A 19,192-nucleotide genomic window follows, 5' to 3' on the forward strand; every position below is an offset into this window, starting at 1 on the left:
CTGTACTATATATAGCTAAGTTTTTAGACTTTAAGCTTTAGTAAGCTGTTAGGTTAAGTACTCTATTACGTTATATTATATTATAAAACTTCTAGATTATAACTAAGATATCTTCTTAAACTTATAAATTATGTAGATTTTAACTGCCTATATTCTTAGGCCTAACTAAGTATGTAATAGCTTATATATGCAAAAATTTTAGTTATATCTACTAACTACCTTCTACCTAATAATATAAACCTAAATATACTAATAGATACTTATCTAACAAAAGTACTAGTAGCTCTAATAATAATCTAGATAAGACTATACACTTTAATAAAAATATATTAAATATAATTCTATTATAGAAAACCTTATATAAGAACTACTAAATAAGAAGTAATAGGATAATATTAATAATTATATAGTTCTAATATAACTATATTTAATAGATATTAATAACTATAAGTCTAATTATATTAGCTTATAGTTAATAATAATATCTTAACTATAGATAGAGTTATTTCTAATAAAATACAACGCGTAAGCAGGTATACTATACCTAACTATAAGGCTAAAGCTGTTAGAGATAAAGTACGTTAAATTATACTTATAACATAGTTAAAATATAGAATAAGATATATAGATATACTATAGATAGCGTATTTAACTCTAAATTCTTATATACATTTATAGCCTAGCTATAGCGTATATATTATTCTAAGAGCACTATCTAAGATTTATTTAAAGATATTAGACTAGAGAAACTCTATAAAAGGCTAAGCTTTAAAAATAGTAATAAATAGTAAGATATAATAAACTAAGTTCTATTAAGTTTAACAGAGAATAATTAGATTTATAAGAATATAATATATATAGTATTTAACAGCTTAAAGAAAGAATATTAGCTAATATATTAAGATATAGTAGACCTAATATCCTTTATTCTTAGTTATAGTCTATTTAAAGACTATCTTATATATACTTTATCTTATACGTATAATAATAATACTAAGCCTCCTATTTAATTATTTTATAAACTGTATTTAGCTAACTAGTAGTAGAAGATATAATAGAATCTACTCCTTAGTACTATAGTAGTTCTAGTTCTATTATTTATAAATAAGATATAGTTATTATTATATTAAGGTAATATTTTAGCTTAGCTAATTTACCTTACTATAAGTAATCTATTACGTAAAGCTAGGAGGTTATATAATATACTAGGTATATTACTAGCTAGCTTTCTTCTATCTACTACTAAAACTAAAGATAATATAAAAAGTAGGTTATATTATTACTATATAGGTTAAGTTCTATAGTATAAGTTAGTATAGTACTTAAATATTTTAAATAGTAGTTAATAGTCTTTTACAGCACTAGAGTAGTTAGTATTAAAAGGTATTATCTTAAAATATATAAATAGTTATGCTAGATTCTATTTCTTAGTATTATATATAATTCTAGCTAATTATAAGGAATAGGTTCTACTTATAGGTATTAAAAAGAACTAATAGTATACTTAATATACTATCCTTCTAGATAAAAGAGAGAATCTTTTTGCCTCTTATATATAGTAAGATTATCTTTAAATATAGTAATAATATAAAGCTTAGACCTATAGTAGGATTAATAAGTTAGATAATAGTTAAGTATATCTTATAGATAACTTTGCTTAGAAATATAAATACTTTAATATCTATTAATTACTTTTAATAGATAACCTTTACTTACTCCTTAAAAGTCTTATTATATATACTATTAGCTAGGTATAGTCTATAGTTACTAAAATATATCTAGATAAAAGAAAATTAAAGTACTAAATATAATTTTTACTAGAAGATAAAAATAGAGTTTTCTAGCTTAATACTAGATTTTAATAAGTTAGTTTTAGTATAGACCTAAAGCGCTTTAGTATAGGCACTAGATAGTTTAGTAAAGTAGTATAGTAGATAGGTAAAAAATAAAAGGTAATTATTAAGTAATTTATTATAGTCCTTATACCTCTAATATTATAAAATGTACTATATATACTATATTTTATACGCGCTGTATATAACCTTATAACTTTTACTTAATACTAATACTATAATAATAATATACTTACGTATATCTACTTATTTATAAAAAGATTAAATATACTTAAAGAAGAATTTTAACTATACTAAGTAGAAAAGAATAAAGAACTTAGTTTATACTTTAATTATCTAAAGTAGTATATACTATAGTATATTAAAGATAATATATAGTATTTTAGTATATTAGACAGCCTCTGTATAGGTATAAATAGAGAGGCTTAATATATAGATTATATTAAGAGATTCTATAGCCTTATAAATAAATAGGATTTCTTAACTTAGATATATCTATATATTTTATAAAAGATTGTAGTATAGGTAGTAGACTATATATTACAGTATAAGAGATTAAAACTAATTACTAGTATAAATAAGATAGAATAAATATTTATATTAAGTCTTAGTAAAGTACTATATTTTAAAGATACTAACCTTACTATACTAAGTATATATCTGTATACTTAATTATTTTTAGTTAGAGATATTAATATATATATAGAGCTGCTAGACTTTATTAAATTACTTATAGTATTTATCTAGTAAAACTATCTAAAAGCCTAATAATAACTACAGCCTATAGATAATAAAGACTAACATAAAGTAGATCTATTATAGGTAAAGAATTTATAGCTAAAGATCTATCTATTAATTAAGAGCTAGATATATACTAGTAAGAGATATAATAACGCTAATAACAGAAATAGTATATTAATATACTATATATCTACGTAGCAGAATAAAGATAGGCTAAGGTATAACTATATCTAGGTATAAGAGTTTAAGAATAATAATAGTAAAGAATAGGCTAGTACTATAACTAGAAGCTACCTTATAGCTTAGCTCTATCTAATATTTACTATTATTAATACAGAAATCTAGTCTATAGATAGGAAATCTAGAGAATACTTAGGTGCGTTTACTAAGACTATAAAATAGGAAAATAGAGGTTAGATTAATAAAACTACTAGTATACTATCTGTAAGGTAATAGCTAGTTATATTATTATCTTAACTATATAAACTATAATTATTTAAATATTATAATTTTAAATTAGTTCTTTACTCTACCTACTTTATTCTAAAATACTTTAGCTTTAAAAGTAATAGAGAGATTAATTCTTTCTTTATTAATAACTATATTAACTAGTATTAATATAATAGTTTATACTCTTTATAATTTAAAAAGAAGTAGAAGAATATTATATATATATACTAGAATAAACGCAGAAGAAGAGAATAAATAGTAGTATAGTTCTATAAATACTACCTAGTACTATTTACCTTTACCTACGCTAGCGTAGTTACTAGGATATATATTAACTCTATATATACTTATATTTCTACTACTTACTTTATATATTATATATTAATTTAAATATACTATCTATTAATTATAGTAATACAATCTTTATAAGAACGCTTCTAAGCCTAAGAGAGTAGTAGACTAGTATAGAATATTAGTAATTCTACCTCTTATACTAGTGCTACTAATAGACCTATACTATTTACTATCTTAGTACTATATAGTAAGTAATTACTATAGAATCTATAATAGTATACTTATAAAATTAGAATTCTATAATAAAGACTAAGGCGTAGTAAAGTAGATTATTAATATTAATACTACCTACTAATTCTTTTATATTATTATATATAAGGTTAATAAGAACGTAGATAATAAAGTTAGTAATATTTAGATTATATAATACTATTATAAGTAATAAGTATTTATAAAGGTTTACGCCTAGCTTATATTATATAAAGGCTATTACTCTAATAGGTTAGAGCTTTAAGGTAAAAGCTAGTTTACTATCTTTAAGATACCTACTAGTAAGAAAGAGTAGGTACTTATAATCTAGTATAACTTCTTTTATCTAGGTTACTAGTTATAAACAGAAAAGCAATTAAAGATAACTATAGATATATCTTACTTATAATACTACTATATAAAGATATAATATAAAGAACTAATATATAGTAATTAGAATTTTTTAAATAAATATATAAAAGTAGATAAATTATACTTAAAATTTTTAAGCTCTTTAGGTAAGAAGTAATATTAGCTAGCATAAGTATATATATAGATATAGAATAATATAATCTCTAACTCTAAGAATTTATAATATATAAAGCTAATAACTATATACTATTAACTCCTTTTATAATTCTTATTACTAAATAACCTATACACAATTATAACTTATATTAAACTGTAGAAATTACCTATAGAAAGACTTATATATTTCTAAATAAGAATATAATACACTTTACATACTAGTTAAGTAAGAAATAACTATAAGAGGAGTATTATATTAGCTGCTCTATACTAAAGTATCTAAGGACTATATATAATAAATTTTAAATATTATATATAATTAATTTTAAGTAATATTTTAGTAAAAAACCTTTAAAGAGTATATCTATATTATAATACAGTTTATAATATAGTATAATTATAATATAAATAGAAGGATTTATAACTAAAATATAAGATTAAGTTAGATAAAATAAAATACAGTATAGTCTTTATCTCCTAGTATAAAAATACCTCTAATAATAGTTCTTAATATAGTACTACAGTCTAGTAACCTTATACTACAGTTATATAATACTATTAAGTAATAGCAGATCTAGTTAATTATTATATATTGTAATAAAACATATATAGTAACATTAATATAGGTAAAATAGATAACCTAATAATCTAACCTACTAGGAATAATAGTAGTAAATAGTCTTAGCCTAGATATATTCTTAAAGATCCTAAAAAGAGAAAATAGGTTTAATTAGGTAATTAAAGGTATTTATTACTATATTACAATTAATTTAGGATGTATAAAGATATATATCTTAAATAAGATATAATAGTATAGTGCCTTAGAGGACTTACTTACCTTTATATTAGCTAGAACTATATTTATAATTAAACTTCTATCCTAGTAAATTATATAATACTATTCTGCTAATATAAGAATTATAATATAATTAAGTCTAATAGGATTAGTATAATTTTATTACTTAAATATACGTATAATACTTTTATTTATATAATAAAGGCTATAATACTATTAACACTATTATTTATTAATATTTAGACTTACTAGTTTACTACCTTACTATAGAGGTCTTCTTAAGTATTTTTAATAAAGATAACTTTATTAATAACTCTTATAGTATTACTTTAATAGCTAGACTTAGAAAGCTATTAAGTCTATATAACTAGTTTCTCTAGCGTTTATTAAAAATAATAGGTATAGATATAACTATATAGGAGGATAAGCCTAACGTTAGCCTTAATATTTATTTAACCTAGAAGCCTAACTAACTAGAATAAAGCCTAACTATTAATAAAAAGCTAAAAGAGTACTTAAGTAGCTTAAAAGATACTTAAGCTATAATTATAATATACTAATATAGTATATATTTTAGAATAATATATAATTATTACTAATATTTATAGGACTACGCTATAATTAAGCGCAGAAAGACCTATAGGACACTATACTTATATATATATACTATTATATTAACTATACTATTATTAGGCTTTAGTAATACTTTAGTCTAAACTAGCCTATTTTAGATAACTTTATTACTATAATATTTAGTATCTATAAGAATATAGGCTTAGAATAGGACTATAAGTTAAGAGATTAGCTTATTATACTTTAAGAAATAGTATAAGGTTATAGTAGCTTAGTAAAACTACTTAATTCTAACCTAGAAGTCTAAAAGAGTAATATAGGCAGCGTAATCTAGTATAATATATTAGAGGAAGTAGAGTAAAATATAGAAAATTATCTAGTCTTATAGAAAGATTATAATATCTAGAGTTAAAGTATTATTATAGCTTTCTTTTTTAGTAAGTAGCTTAAAAGGTAATTTCTATTAACTTATTTTTTTAAGATAAGATATAAGTAAAAATAATAGGTTAGATAAAAGACTATAAATAATATATCTTAATAGAACTTAGCTATCCTTAAGCTAATAGGTTAGTATATAAATATAAATAGAATAATAGTAAGGTTAATAAAAGATAATAGCTAATAATAAAACTTAATAGTGCTTAGCTGTTATTAAACTAATAAAATAAGAGAATAATATTAATAAAATAATACTATAGAAATTAACTTTTTCTAATTTAAACTAATATATTTCTTTCTTTTTTTATTTATAATAACTTCTTACAGAGTTATATATTTTATTATTAATACTTAAATAATCTAAGCTAACTATAGATACTTTACTACTTCTAAGATAGCTTTAGACTATTTAAGCTTTTAGATAAATAGTAAGTAATTATAGTAGGTATAATATACAACCTAGAAGCTAAAGAGTAGTATAAGGTATACTAATTAGATTCTAGATACTGTAGATAAATAATTAGACTCTAGATAATGTTTATAGTAGACTTAATTTAAGTATTTTATAAATTCCTAAGACTTAGTTCTCTACTACTATTAATATAATATATATAGTATTAAGGTACTATAGAAGAAAGTTATAATTAAAGAGATTAAAGAATAAATACGTAGACCTAATACTATTAATATAACTACAGAGTATAGAGATATTCCTATAAAATAGAGTAAAATAATATACTACTATAAAAGTTTCTTATAGCTCTAATAAATAGACTATATTAATATATAAAATAATTATAATAGGAAGATTAGCTAGAGATAATTTATTATAGATAGATAATAATTAATTATACCTTTAGATAGACTTAAACTAGCCTTTCTTATAGAATTTCTTACGTACTTACTAGATAAAAGCTAGAGAGTAAATAGTAATTAAGTTAAGGAATAATATTACTAAAGAACTAGATAAGTACGTAGTAAGAAATATAAGTCTTACCTATACTATTAAGAGTAATTACACTAATTTACTAAGCTTATAGATAATATTAATAAGATATATACTAATATTATATAAGTAGTTTAGAATAATATTATAGTAGCCTATTTACTTATAAACTCTTAGTTATAAAGATAAACCCTAATAGAATTAATATTAGACTTTAAATTCTTATTACCTAATCTAAGTATAGTATATACTATTTTAATATAGTAACTAGATGTTACTAACTTTAATAGCCTAAATTAAGTTAATTTAAGAATATTAGGTTTATTATAATATTAGTAGCTGTATTTTAGAAAGGTAAATTAAGATAGGCACTTATTAACTATAAAGTATTAAGCTTTTAGGTAAAAGATATCTTAGGTCTAATAGTTATATAGGTAGAATACTATATATATTATACTATTAATAAATATAACTTAGATAGAAAATAGGTTACTATAGAAGGTATAAGTAACCTACTTAAAGGTATATTAAACTTTACTTTTTAAGTTAAAGCTTATTATTTTAGGTCCTTATTATACTATTTAATAGATATAGGAGTTTTACTCTAAAGTATAGATTAGGCTCCTTAATTATTAATTTAAGAAGATTATAAAACTATATATTATATATTATTATAAAAATATTATAACTATTACTATTAAAGTAAGTAAAGTTAAATATAGTATTAATAACCTTTTTATAGATATTAAGGATAAAGAGAAGTAAGAAAGTCTTAAGTATAACCTACTTAAAAAGGGTAATATGCTAAAACTAAAAAGAATAAAGTAGATATAAAAAGAAAAGGTATATATAGTACTTAAATAGATATAAAATATAAATTAATAATAATTTAGCTTATTATTTAACTCTACTTATCTAATAAATATCTTCTATAAGTTATAATATCTACTAATATAACGTATATATTATTAATAAGTTAATATATAGTTTAGCTAAGTAAAGGAGAAGAAGTTTATTTTTATAAAGAAATAAATTATTAGGAGCTATTAATACTAGAGTAAATACTAGTATTATAGGAATATACTAAAGTATATACTAAGAAAGAGAAAGAGTATAAGCTAGTTACTTTAAAAAGAAGCAGAATTAACTTATATTCTTTAAAAGATAAACTATATATAGCTAAAGCTATAGAATAAAAGTTAGCAGAGAATAAAGAGAATAAAATAGAAGATATAGAACTAATTAATATAATATAATAAATAAAGTTATTTCTTATAATGTTTTTTAGATAAAATAAAATCTTACTTAACTATTCTAGCTGTAAACTATATTTAGAGCAATAATACTATTATATCTTATAAAAGTAGAGAGAGCTTTTAGATCTTTTAAGATATATAATATACTCTAAGTTATATAGTTAGTTATAGTTAAGAACTCTAGTTAACTGTATAGTATAGTCTAATTAGTAAAGCTATATAGTCTTAATAAATAAGATTAACTCTTATATAATAAAGTAATACCTAAATAGTTAGGTAAGTAAGAGGTTAAGAGTAAAAAGAATAAAATAGGCTTAATTATTAATATAATATTTCCTAAATTAGTTAAATTAAGTAGACAGCCTTAATAATTAGAACTAATAGTACTTTAAGAAATATATAGGCTATTAAGACTTATAGGCTGTTAATAGCTATTATAACAGTGCTAATAGTAGTAATAGTAGGTATAGTAGTAATAAAGAAGATAGAGGAGATAGAGAAGATAGTAATAGTAAAGGTTATAGAAGAAATAGAAGAAACAGTAATAGCTAAGGTAATAGTTATAATAGTAGTAATAGTTATAATAGTTATAATAGTTATAATAGTTATAATAGTTATAATAGTTATAATAGTTATAATAGAAATAATAGGAGTAATAGAAGTAGTAGTAGTAGAGTTTATACTAGAGGTGCTAGAAGTAACTAGGCTAACTAGAAAGCTTAAGTTTATAAAGTACCTCTGTAACCTAGGTAAATATTACTAGGCTAAATACCTATTAAGAATAACCTAGTTATTATAACTATAAACACTATTACGTACCTTAACGTATACTAAAAAGACTATAGTCTTATAAAGGAACTTAAATATAGAAAAACAGCTACCTAGCTAGGCTACTAAAGAGAAGAATATTCTAGGTATAGCCTATTAAAATCTACTTTTGCTAATATAGTAATATATTCTATATAAAAGATTTAAATATTTAGTAGTACTTTAAGGTTAATAATAGGCTTAAGGTAAAGCTTTATAAAGTTAAAGTTTAGCTTTTTACTATATAAATTTATAAGGCTAATAGGGATTTTTATAATATTTAGCTCTTTTAACTTAATTAGCTTATTACTAGGCAGTATAATAATACTACTCTAACCTTAAATAAGAGCTACTTTAAGTAAGCTTTTATAGATTTTAAGTATTATAATTAGAAAATAAAATTAGTAGTAGTAATTAAGTAGGTATAAAACTTATTTATACTATTAGTAGTATAAAGACTAGTAAATATTAGAGTAATAGTAATAGTAATAGTAATAATAGTAATAGTAATAGTAATAGTAATAAAAAGTAGAGGGTTATAACTAGGTTAAACTTTAGCTACTATAGTTAGTATAAATATATAATAAGAACTAATAAGTAATTAAAACGCGTGTATAACTAAAATATAATAGTAATATAACATATTAATCTCTGTCCCCTAGGATATATATTACGTTAACGTAATTATACTTTAAGTATAGATACGCTATAAACTTAAAATAAAAAAATAGAATTTTAGGATTTATTTAACTATATCTACTACTAAAATTAAAAGTATATATAATAGAATAAATATTTTTTGAAAAGAAAAACCTCTATAACAAATTTATAAAGGTATTAATTAATCTTTACTCTTCTATACTATTATAGCTTTATAATAAATTATATAAGATACAGTGTAGTAGGTTTACTTATAGTACTAACCTTTCTAACTAATAATAAAGTATATAAATTATATTCTATAATAATAAGTATAAATCTTAACTTAATTTCCTTCTAGGTTACTATATTTAAAACGCTTTTTAGTCTTGCTTACTATAGGTATATATTACTTACTTTTAAAATTTCTTATTATATTAATTATTTAATATAAAAGAAAAGCTTTAATCTTGTATATTTTATAGATTTCTTAAATAATAAATTAAGAAAGTTTATTAGATACCTTATTTACTAATATCTTCTTGTTTATTTTATTTGTTAGAAACCGATTAACAAAGTCTTTAGGAACTTAAAAGAAAGGTAAATAAATCTAGTAGTTATTAAGCTTACGTAAATACTTTTAGATATAGATTTACCTAGCTTTATAACGTAGCTTATTTAACTATTTTAGTAAAGCGTAAAATTAATTATTAGTAATAGTAAGTAGTTTTAAAATTGTTATAGCTACTAAGCTATATTTTAGATAAGGTAGGCATTATTTAGTGTAGTTATAATTTTATTAAGTATAGTAATACGTAATACTAAGGCCAAGGAATAAGTTAATAGCTCTAAGTACTTTCTAAAATATAAACGTTTAGTACTTAGTAAACAAAAATCTTATATATTAGCTTTTCTACTAAAACTTCTTTTATATCTACTTATATATCTACGTTAGAATACTTTTATTACGCCTATTATCTTAGCTATAACTATCTAAGTAAATTTAGTATTACTAGAAAATTATCTAGCTACTAAATAGCTATAATACTGCTTGCGCAAGAGTTACTACTAAATGTTTCTTAGCCTTAGTAATAGACATTGCTACACCGAATATAAATTTAAACTACACTAAATTACGCGCGCCTTAAATAAATAGTTTTTTAACCTATGTCTTGAAATGCTATAATATTAAAGATGCAGATCTTTAACTAATAGGCTACTACAAAAGTCACGTGTAGTTAAGGTGTCTTGAAAAGCACCTATATCTACACTAATGTAGTACCTTCGTCTCTTCTACGTCCCTTGTTCTATATAATGATGTTTGAACATTGTCAGGATACCTAGTATCAAGTTCAATATCATAGACATTCCTTTGGTATCCGCCTAATCGTTGCGGGAAGTGCGACGAAAATCGTGGTGTATATGCATCTGTTTTCCGTGTACTGTCAAGCCACGGAATGAACCTGCCTAGAATCCACTTGATCGTGGGCCCACATGTCGCGATCACGGCGAGGTTCGATTCTATGTTCGACAGTGCATTGCGTATGTTATACGGATCCTCTGCAGATAGTTTAGGAAGGCTGAAAACGACCAGAAAAGTATGCAAGCGGTAGCAGGCGATTGTGGTGACGGCAAGCGGCAGCGAGAGAAAGGCTATAACACCAAGTTTGTTCTTGACCGACATTCGTAGGTCGATGACAATCCAGGCAGGTATAATAGTGACCAATACGTCGGTCGCTATTGTGACGCCAATAACTCCGAAGATATATTGAGCGCGGTTGCCACAAGAGCCGGTCTCTGTCATGATCCAAGATTTTCGAACTGGTATACACATGAATATACTGCCGAACGTAGCGGCGAAGATGTATGTAACGTTTATGATGATGAGCGTCCATAAACTAGCGGTGATCATACGATTTGGCGAGCGCAGTTTCTGGAGCGTAATCAAGAACGAGATTTTAACCAGGCCGAGAATTGGGTTGTAGATTGCGTTGTTGATGAACCGCCACTGTAAGGTCAGGGTCAGCTTGTCACGTATTGGTAATGCCGTGTTGAAGGACATACGTATAACACATTGACCTGATTTACAGCTCCTTCAGGTATGTCTTCCTGGTGGAAACCCGAGAACGACACAACGACATCTGTATTCATTATCAACACTCATGACACCCTAAGCGCGTTTTCGGCTGTATACATTTCCACATAGTTGCTGTGAGTACCGCTATCAAAGCTTCGGCGACCATGAGAAGAGCATCTTCTGGATAGATCATGCCCATTAGCGTGGTCCAGGTTCGGGCTGTGCATACGCTCACACTGTACTCACCGATAGCCAAGGTCTTTTCCACCAACTTCCGCCATATTCTGACGATCACGATCGACAAAGACAAGACAAATGGAAACACAATCAGGAAGAAGTTTAGTGACTGAAGAACTGTGCTGGCCATAGTGAGGAGACAGTGATGGTCGATAGACGGCTGGAATCAGGACCATCTCAACAACAAGAACAGGAATATAGTTATGGTATCATTCCAACGCTGGGCAAACCAATCTTTCGGCTAACGAAGTTGGAAATGAATCATGCTCATACTTGTATCCAAGGGTTTTTTTAATCCTACCGTCTCTTGGTATTCAAATCACGCCACTGACTGTGCCTCTCAAGAACCACTTCGACGGGGTAGGTAATGGACGATAGCTTCCGTAATCAGTATAACATATTTCCACTTGCCACAGTCACTTGGCTCCGTACAATCTCCATGAAGGACTCCTCTATGATATGTCATCACAGTATGTCTACAAACTTACTCACAGTGCATCAACTCCGTAACATTATCGAGATATGCCCGTTCATGTTATATCTTTGTTTGCAACAGGATCAAAGCCAACTGCATATCTTCCTGGATCAACACATCAATTAACGAAACCAGTAAGTAGGAAATATCATCTTTTGATCTCCGTAGTGACACGGAATGTTTCATATCGCGAGGATCATTTCGCCACGGATGTTATTGCCTACCAAGACGCTAGGCAAGGATCGAAATTGCTTCTCGTCGTGCTTGGTTGTGGCAATCATAGACTCTTTGATGCTTCAAACGTGCATGTTTTTGCTTCAGACAACCAGCACCTGCCAGCTACCACGTACCTGTCGTTTGTTCAAGCTAATGTGTTGATTATACGGTTATCGTCTACCCGGCGTGCAGTACGCGACATATGTAGGGATATGTATGGGACGTGATTCGCTCAATGAGTCAAGACAACAACTACGCCGCAGGCTTATGCTCACAGGCACATTCCCATCACGTCTTGCTTCCGAGGGTCTGGACCAGTGGTTATTCCAAGGTTCGAGGGAGTCCACCTACGGATGTGCTCGGCACTTATGATAGAGACATAGGATAAACTCGGCAACTCTAGATCTGTTAAAGAAGCAACTTCGTCTTGGAAGGGTATATAGATCGCAAAAAGGCCTCACACCTTTTTTCGTCTGTGTGACAGCTAATACCGCAGTATCAGCTCACCTATCAGTTGCTTGCTTCACAGTGGGGCTTTTACCGCTACTGAATCCTTTGCTGGATCCTCCATCCCTTGCTCTTGCTGCATCCTGAATCCTTTGTATGATCCCTAATCCTGCCGAAGTTTTGGTTCGTCGTCCTTCCTTTTCTATCCTCTTGGCCGTTCAGTAAAGTCATTCATGGATCTAGAGCACTCGACATTAAGCATGGACTCAAAGCGTGATTACAGCCGTAGCGCAGTGACGGTGAGATAAAGCAGTAGAATCCCACACCATTGAATACGTCGCATCCTCTACCCTTTTATTAAGCTCCGTTTTCGATCCTTTATGATCGGTATCAAGATGTCTCCGGAACTAGTAACCAACTTCCTATCCTTGGTCCTGCTGCCTATGGTCTTTGCGCAATCTTCTTCGTTTGTCGACATCGGGCCCGCAGCCACTCTTGTTCCTGTCACGTCTGCCGCTGGAGCACCTCTCCAAAAGGGAGAAACTCTTCAATTAACTGACTCAGTCATCGGAAACATCGCAACTCATACGGATATAGCCCAATTTGCGGCCTACTTCGCATTTGACGAGAACAATGAAACGCTCACACGTAGTACTACACTCGCATCGTGCAAGACCTTCCCTGGGGATTCTACCTGGCCGAAAGACTACGTTTGGGATCTTCTTAACGTGTTCCTTGGAGGCGCCCTGATTCCGACGGTCCCTATAGCGGCTTCATGCTACGATACGCAATGGGGCGCCAAGGATGCCACAGAGTGTTCGGCTGTAATCAACAACTTCACCAATCCCCTATTTCATCACAGCGATCCGACATCCGGGATGTGGCCTATATTTCAGGGCCGAACCTGCATGCCTATAGTCAACGCCACTGGCAAACACTGCAAAATTGGCGGCTATCCAGAATATGCTGTCAAGGTGACCAATGTAGCACAGATCCAGCTCGCTATCAATTTTGCTCGGACCACTGACATTCGCCTTGTCATCAAGAATACTGGGCATTGTTACTTAGGCAAATCTTCTGGGGCAGGTGCGCTGAGCTTGTGGACGCACAATATGAAAGATATTGATTTTTTGCCGAACTACGAAGGACCCGGCTACTCAGGACCAGCATTGAAACTTGCTGCCGGCGTGACTGTTAGGGAAGTATATGAGGCTGCGGACAAAAACAATGTCACTGTTCTCGGTGCTGTGTCATGGGTAAGTTATTCACTCACCTTAGCAATATCAATCACTAACGATATCTCCTCAGAGTGTAGGATATGCTGGTGGCATGATTACTGGTGGAGGTCAAAACCCTCTTGCCGGCCTCTACGGCATGTCGGCCGATCATGTTGTCGCGTTCCAAGTTGTAACCGCATCTGGCCACTTCATCACCGTCTCCGAAGCATCGAACCCCGACCTTTTCTGGGCACTTTGTGGTGGAGGAGGCGGAACGTTTGCCGTAGTCACATCTGTCATCATTCGAGCACATCCCAAGCTTGACGTCGTCACAGCAAACTGGGTCCTCGATGCTACAACGAACGATCTCAGCAGCTTCTGGGCTGGAACGAAGAAGTTCTTCGACGTCTTCCTGGAGTGGGCCGATGCCGGCATCTATTCCTTCTTCATTATGGGCAATGCTCCCGCTCCGTTTCTCAACATGATGTTTCTCTTCGCGCCGAACCATACTGAGGGGTCGTACAACAAAGTGGTTCAGCCATTTTTTGACTACCTCAAGATGAACAACATTACGCTGACCTCACCACACAAGAACACCGCTCATACTTCCTTTTATTCCGCATATCAGTCGACGTGGGGAGCAAATTCCTTCCCTATCGGCCTCGACAACTCGCTGCCCGCAAATCGCATCGTACCACGTGTTAATTTCCAGGAGAAGTTCAATGAGACATTTTCGCTTATCAAGAAGCACGTTTCATCCGGCAAGCACTTCCTTGGTTATCACAAAGCGCCTGTGAAGTATGCGAACACCAACAATGCTGTCAGTCCCGCGTGGCGTGAATGCGCGATGTTCTTTGTGACCTCTTCAAACAAGTCCCTCGATCATTCGACGCCTGAGGCCCTTGCCATAGCGAACAACGACTTGCAGCAGAACATCCTCCAGCCATGGCGCGATATTACTCCAGTTTCTGAAGGTGGCGGCACATATCTGAACGAGGCAGCTGTCATGGAGCCTGATTGGCAGGAGTCATTTTACGGAGGATACTACCCGAAATTAAGCGAGATCAAGAAGAAGTGGGATCCAAGAGACGTTTTCTATGCGACTACTGCTGTAGGCAGTGAAAGATGGGTGGTTCAGGATGGGGAGCAAGGCGTACAGACACAAAACGGGAAACTTTGCAGGGCTGCGAGATGATGCATGCCGTTTCGACCACCTTACAATAAATCTCAACGAAGAATATGTACAGGAGTGATTGTGGCGAGTTCAGTGGGTAGATCGCTGTACAATGACTAAATAAAATCAATTTGGTATTGCAACGCTCTTGTGGTGTCTGTCATGCTTCTTCTTGCGTCTCCGTTATCAATGGCGGGGGCGTACGTGCTCTGTTCCCGTTGTAATCTAGCAATAAAAGTGTTCGGTCAGCAAATTGAACTTGTGCAGAAGTTCCGTCTAGATAAGCACACTTATGCTAATAAGAAAATGACCTACAAAATATGTAGTAATAGCCCGAAATAGCAGAGTGAGAGGACATATTAGTTCCGCGCCCGTGCTCATGTTTCCTCGCGACAAGACTGGGACGCGCTTGGACATTGCATGACTCGTCGTTGTATCGAACACTTCACAAGAGTGTCCGACACTCCTTCCACCCAAGACCGGAGATACCATCAATATGACAGAGGTAGCTGACAACTCAAATGGCGATCATTCCAAGTCGCCTGTCTATATCGCAAAGTCCGAAGTTTGTCTAAACGAGCAAGGGGAGCGTGTGGGAGATGGGCTCTTCGCTGGTGTCGACTTTGGACCAGGTGAACAGGTCACGGCCGTCAAACGACCAATTCTTGCATCGTTGGATACCGAAAGGCTGTCAGATACATGTGCGAACTGTTTTGTTTGGACAGAAGGGTCGTCAATGGGTGCCAGATTATATGTGCCTGAAGGAACCCGCGTGCACGCCTGCGCGGGGTGCCGCATGGTCCGATATTGCAGCAAGGTGGGCAGGATTCGCTCTGCGTCGATTTGAGTGTTGCTAAACAACGACAGAAATGTCAGAAAGAAGCTTGGACCCGTGTACATAAGTACGAGTGTAAGAATCTGCAGCCTTTAGCAAGTAGGGACATTCCCAAGGCCGTGCGGGCTTGTATGGAGATCTTGATCAGACGGAAACAGGGACTCATACCGGATCCAGCTTGGGAGATGCTCTGTCACCTGAACCCGCATGTTGAGGACTTCCAGCAAAACGGAAGTTACGCTCAAATCGAGTTAATGGCGATGGGAGCCAGTGCATTCTCCTTCACAGAGAATACATATTCCAAGGAGATTGTCGCAGCCATGTATGCAAGGGTAAGTAGACTTAACTTCCCACCGAATTGTTCTAACCCTCAGAAGGTACTGTCGAACTCTTTGACCCTGATCACACCCACACTGGATCCCTTAGGCATCATTCTAGATCCGACACTTAGCCATATTAACCACTCCTGTGATCCAAATGCATACATCATGATGGACGGTCCCGAAGTCGCTGTCAGAACAATCAAGCCCATCAAAAAGGATGAAGAGATATACATATCCTACGTCGATAACACGAATCCCTGCTCTCGTCGTCAAAGCGAACTGAAAACACGCTGGTTCTTCACTTGTAAATGCAGCAAGTGCCAGAAAGGAGCCACACTTGACGAAGACAAATGGGCAATTCGTCCAAAGAACCTCGCTAAGAAACACAAAGAAGTTGCCGATCTTATCATACAACACGAAGCGTTCGCGAAAGATCCTGCAAATTACGTTGGGGAGTCTCTGGATGAAAAACGAGTCGCTGCTATCCAGGGAAAGAGCTTTGCTGAGTATGAGGACGTGCAGCGTATTCCAGATCCCGCAGCAGCTATGCAGAAAATTGAAGACGGTATGCGTCTGTGTCATCAATCAAAACTATGGCCAGTCTATCGTCAACCATACGCAGCGTTCCGAGACGATCTCATCGTCACGATGTTCGCTGTGGGAAAGTATCAAATTGCATGGGCGCAATGTGCAAAGCGGTACAAGTATATTATCGCCAAACTGTACCCAATCCACTTCCACCCTGTGCGCGTGGTCCAAACATGGCAAATGGCGATGTTGGCGTTGTACCTTGCAGATACGGAGGGAATTGTTGGGGCGCCAGATGTCAATATGGGTCTTATCGCAATGATGCTGGTGAAACAAGTTCTGGACGCTTCCCGACTGAGCCATGGTCCAAATAGTGCATTCACACAGAGTGTTCAAATGAAGGCAGATGAACTGAGCGAGGAGGTGAGGGCGAGTATGGAAGAAACTCCGAATAGGCCAGATCTGAATAAGGTGCTCGAAGTACAGCGGGACATGTTGAGCCAGATGGGAGACTGGATACAGTATTAAGCACGCAATAACAATCGATGTAGCAAACGAAAAGCGTCCCAAATCTGTACATAGGCCGAATGCAAGCGGCTAGAGGTGGTGACAGTACCCCGACTTACTGTTATCGTTGCTGACCGTTTCGCCTTTCACTTACTTTCACCTCATCGTGAACAGAGCTGATCTCACCCCGACTTCACTTCACCGTGATGGTACCAACTGGCCTTTGCCTATGCATATTTGAATCGCGCCTCATTCCCCTACTCTGCTCATTGCTTATCCCCTGCAATTCAGTCCAACACTCAACTTTTCGATTGTCATACCTTGAGGTTCATTACCATACTCTTGATTTATCCACAATCAAACCATGGCCAAGTCCACCGTCGATGTGAAAGGCGCTGCAAAAGCTGGGAAGATGTTCAGTGCAGATGTGGTCGCCGCCATTCTCTGTAGCGCAGGCACCACATCCCTTTCCTTGAAGCAGTACGAGCTTATGAGTTCGCTCGATGGAACTAAGACGGCCAGCGGTTTCCAGCACGACTTCCGCTCCGTCCTTGCTAGGGCAAAGGAGCTGAGAACCCGCATTGACAACGGCGAGATCTTTGAGCCAGTCCAGCCAGCCAAAAAGCGAAGTAAGCGTAGTGTAATGTGAAGTACATCAGTACACTAACAGTCTCCAGATGACATGGCATCACCCGCCACCCCAAAGAAACGCAAGACTGCGGACGACGATGGCACCACTCCCACCAAGAAACCAAAGGTTACGCCCAAGGCACGTGCGAAGAAGGCTCCAGTCCCGGACATGGACATTTCTGACAGCGAGGCATTACCCCAGGATGCGGCTGATTTCATCAAGCAAGAGGCCGACTGGGCTGCTCAAGACTTTGCTTGAGGTATAGAAGACCTTCGAGACACGAGGGGGAATTCAAAGGTGACGACCATGACAGCACCAAGTCTTCACGTTGGATTTCTTCGAGAAGCTCGCTGTGGGTAGCTTTTGATGGTTGTTCATGAACTCTTGGCCACCATGTATCTTTACGATAGCCATGAGATGAACGAGAGTGGACGGATGAATCAATGCAACCCTATGGAATTACACATATGCGAAGAGAAGGTCTTTCTTGGTGATGCCAGGCTTCTGAGATGCCAGAGTACCTAGGGACTGCTTGCATTACGCAGCCCATAATTTCCTTGTCATTTGCGTACTTGTATCGTAGTACTTGAGGCAGATGTTAGGGTCGGCGCATCTTGTTTCATCTCTATTGCTCGATGGCGATGGGTCTCGGTCACATGATGAGACATGTCGCTGCCATCGGTACTTGGTGGGAAAAGAGCCGAGCTTTTTCAGCATTTCAACAACCAGGCACTGGCGTCGCGCCTATTAACACACAGATGCCATCACGACCGACTCAGGTGCAACTTCAACAATGTCAGGTTTGCCAGCTAGTTGACGCGCGGTGTGCGGTTGTCGACAAGATAACTCCTATCTCACACTCCGAATATTGATGACGTGACAGGCGGCAGTTCTGCGAAATGAGGGTCGAGATGAGTCTGACGGATTAGGAAAGCACGGATCAGCTCACGACAGC

The 19,192-nt window shown here is 32.9% G+C and overlaps 4 protein-coding genes across 4 annotated transcripts; 3 read left to right on the forward strand and 1 right to left on the reverse strand.

Moving 5' to 3' along the window:
- Positions 1-1,872: 1,872 nt before the first annotated feature.
- On the reverse strand, positions 1,873-12,014 carry P153DRAFT_382626 (uncharacterized protein; the record flags this gene model as incomplete). Its single annotated transcript, XM_033670166.1, has 4 exons — positions 1,873-1,883; positions 11,014-11,578; positions 11,635-11,711; positions 11,765-12,014. The coding sequence occupies 4 exons, from the start codon at positions 12,012-12,014 to the stop codon at positions 1,873-1,875; spliced, it is 903 nt and encodes a 300-aa protein (XP_033527388.1).
- A 1,430-nt stretch (positions 12,015-13,444) lies between these two features.
- P153DRAFT_309912 (FAD binding domain-containing protein) lies at positions 13,445-15,516 on the forward strand. Its single transcript, XM_033664754.1, has 2 exons — positions 13,445-14,278; positions 14,331-15,516. Exons 1-2 carry the CDS (start codon positions 13,466-13,468, stop codon positions 15,432-15,434), a joined length of 1,917 nt encoding a protein of 638 aa, XP_033527389.1. The 5' UTR covers positions 13,445-13,465; the 3' UTR covers positions 15,435-15,516.
- A 348-nt stretch (positions 15,517-15,864) lies between these two features.
- On the forward strand, positions 15,865-17,783 carry P153DRAFT_429009 (SET domain-containing protein). The gene is made up of 3 exons (XM_033672745.1): positions 15,865-16,230; positions 16,281-16,580; positions 16,626-17,783. The coding sequence occupies exons 1-3, from the start codon at positions 15,910-15,912 to the stop codon at positions 17,625-17,627; spliced, it is 1,623 nt and encodes a 540-aa protein (XP_033527390.1). The 5' UTR covers positions 15,865-15,909; the 3' UTR covers positions 17,628-17,783.
- A 187-nt stretch (positions 17,784-17,970) lies between these two features.
- On the forward strand, positions 17,971-18,495 carry P153DRAFT_283831 (uncharacterized protein; the record flags this gene model as incomplete). The annotated part of the gene is made up of 2 exons (XM_033663283.1): positions 17,971-18,244; positions 18,284-18,495. The coding sequence occupies 2 exons, from the start codon at positions 17,971-17,973 to the stop codon at positions 18,493-18,495; spliced, it is 486 nt and encodes a 161-aa protein (XP_033527391.1).
- Between the last annotated feature and the right edge of the window lie 697 nt (positions 18,496-19,192).

The sequence above is a fragment of the Dothidotthia symphoricarpi genome (genome assembly GCF_010015815.1).
Source record: "Dothidotthia symphoricarpi CBS 119687 unplaced genomic scaffold P153scaffold_4, whole genome shotgun sequence".
Taxonomy (NCBI): Eukaryota; Fungi; Ascomycota; class Dothideomycetes; order Pleosporales; family Dothidotthiaceae; genus Dothidotthia; species Dothidotthia symphoricarpi.

What these genes read in the sequence shown, in the direction of transcription:
- P153DRAFT_309912 (XM_033664754.1), top strand. Translation starts at nt 13,466, where the DNA reads ATGGTCTTTGCGCAATCTTCTTCGTTTGTCGACATCGGGCCCGCAGCC. An exon ending in TTCTCGGTGCTGTGTCATGG is followed by an intron (nt 14,279 to 14,330) that starts GTAAGTTATTCA and finishes ATATCTCCTCAG; the next exon opens with AGTGTAGGATATGCTGGTGG.
- P153DRAFT_429009 (XM_033672745.1), top strand. Translation starts at nt 15,910, where the DNA reads ATGACAGAGGTAGCTGACAACTCAAATGGCGATCATTCCAAGTCGCCT. An exon ending in TGGTCCGATATTGCAGCAAG is followed by an intron (nt 16,231 to 16,280) that starts GTGGGCAGGATT and finishes AAACAACGACAG; the next exon opens with AAATGTCAGAAAGAAGCTTG. An exon ending in TCGCAGCCATGTATGCAAGG is followed by an intron (nt 16,581 to 16,625) that starts GTAAGTAGACTT and finishes AACCCTCAGAAG; the next exon opens with GTACTGTCGAACTCTTTGAC.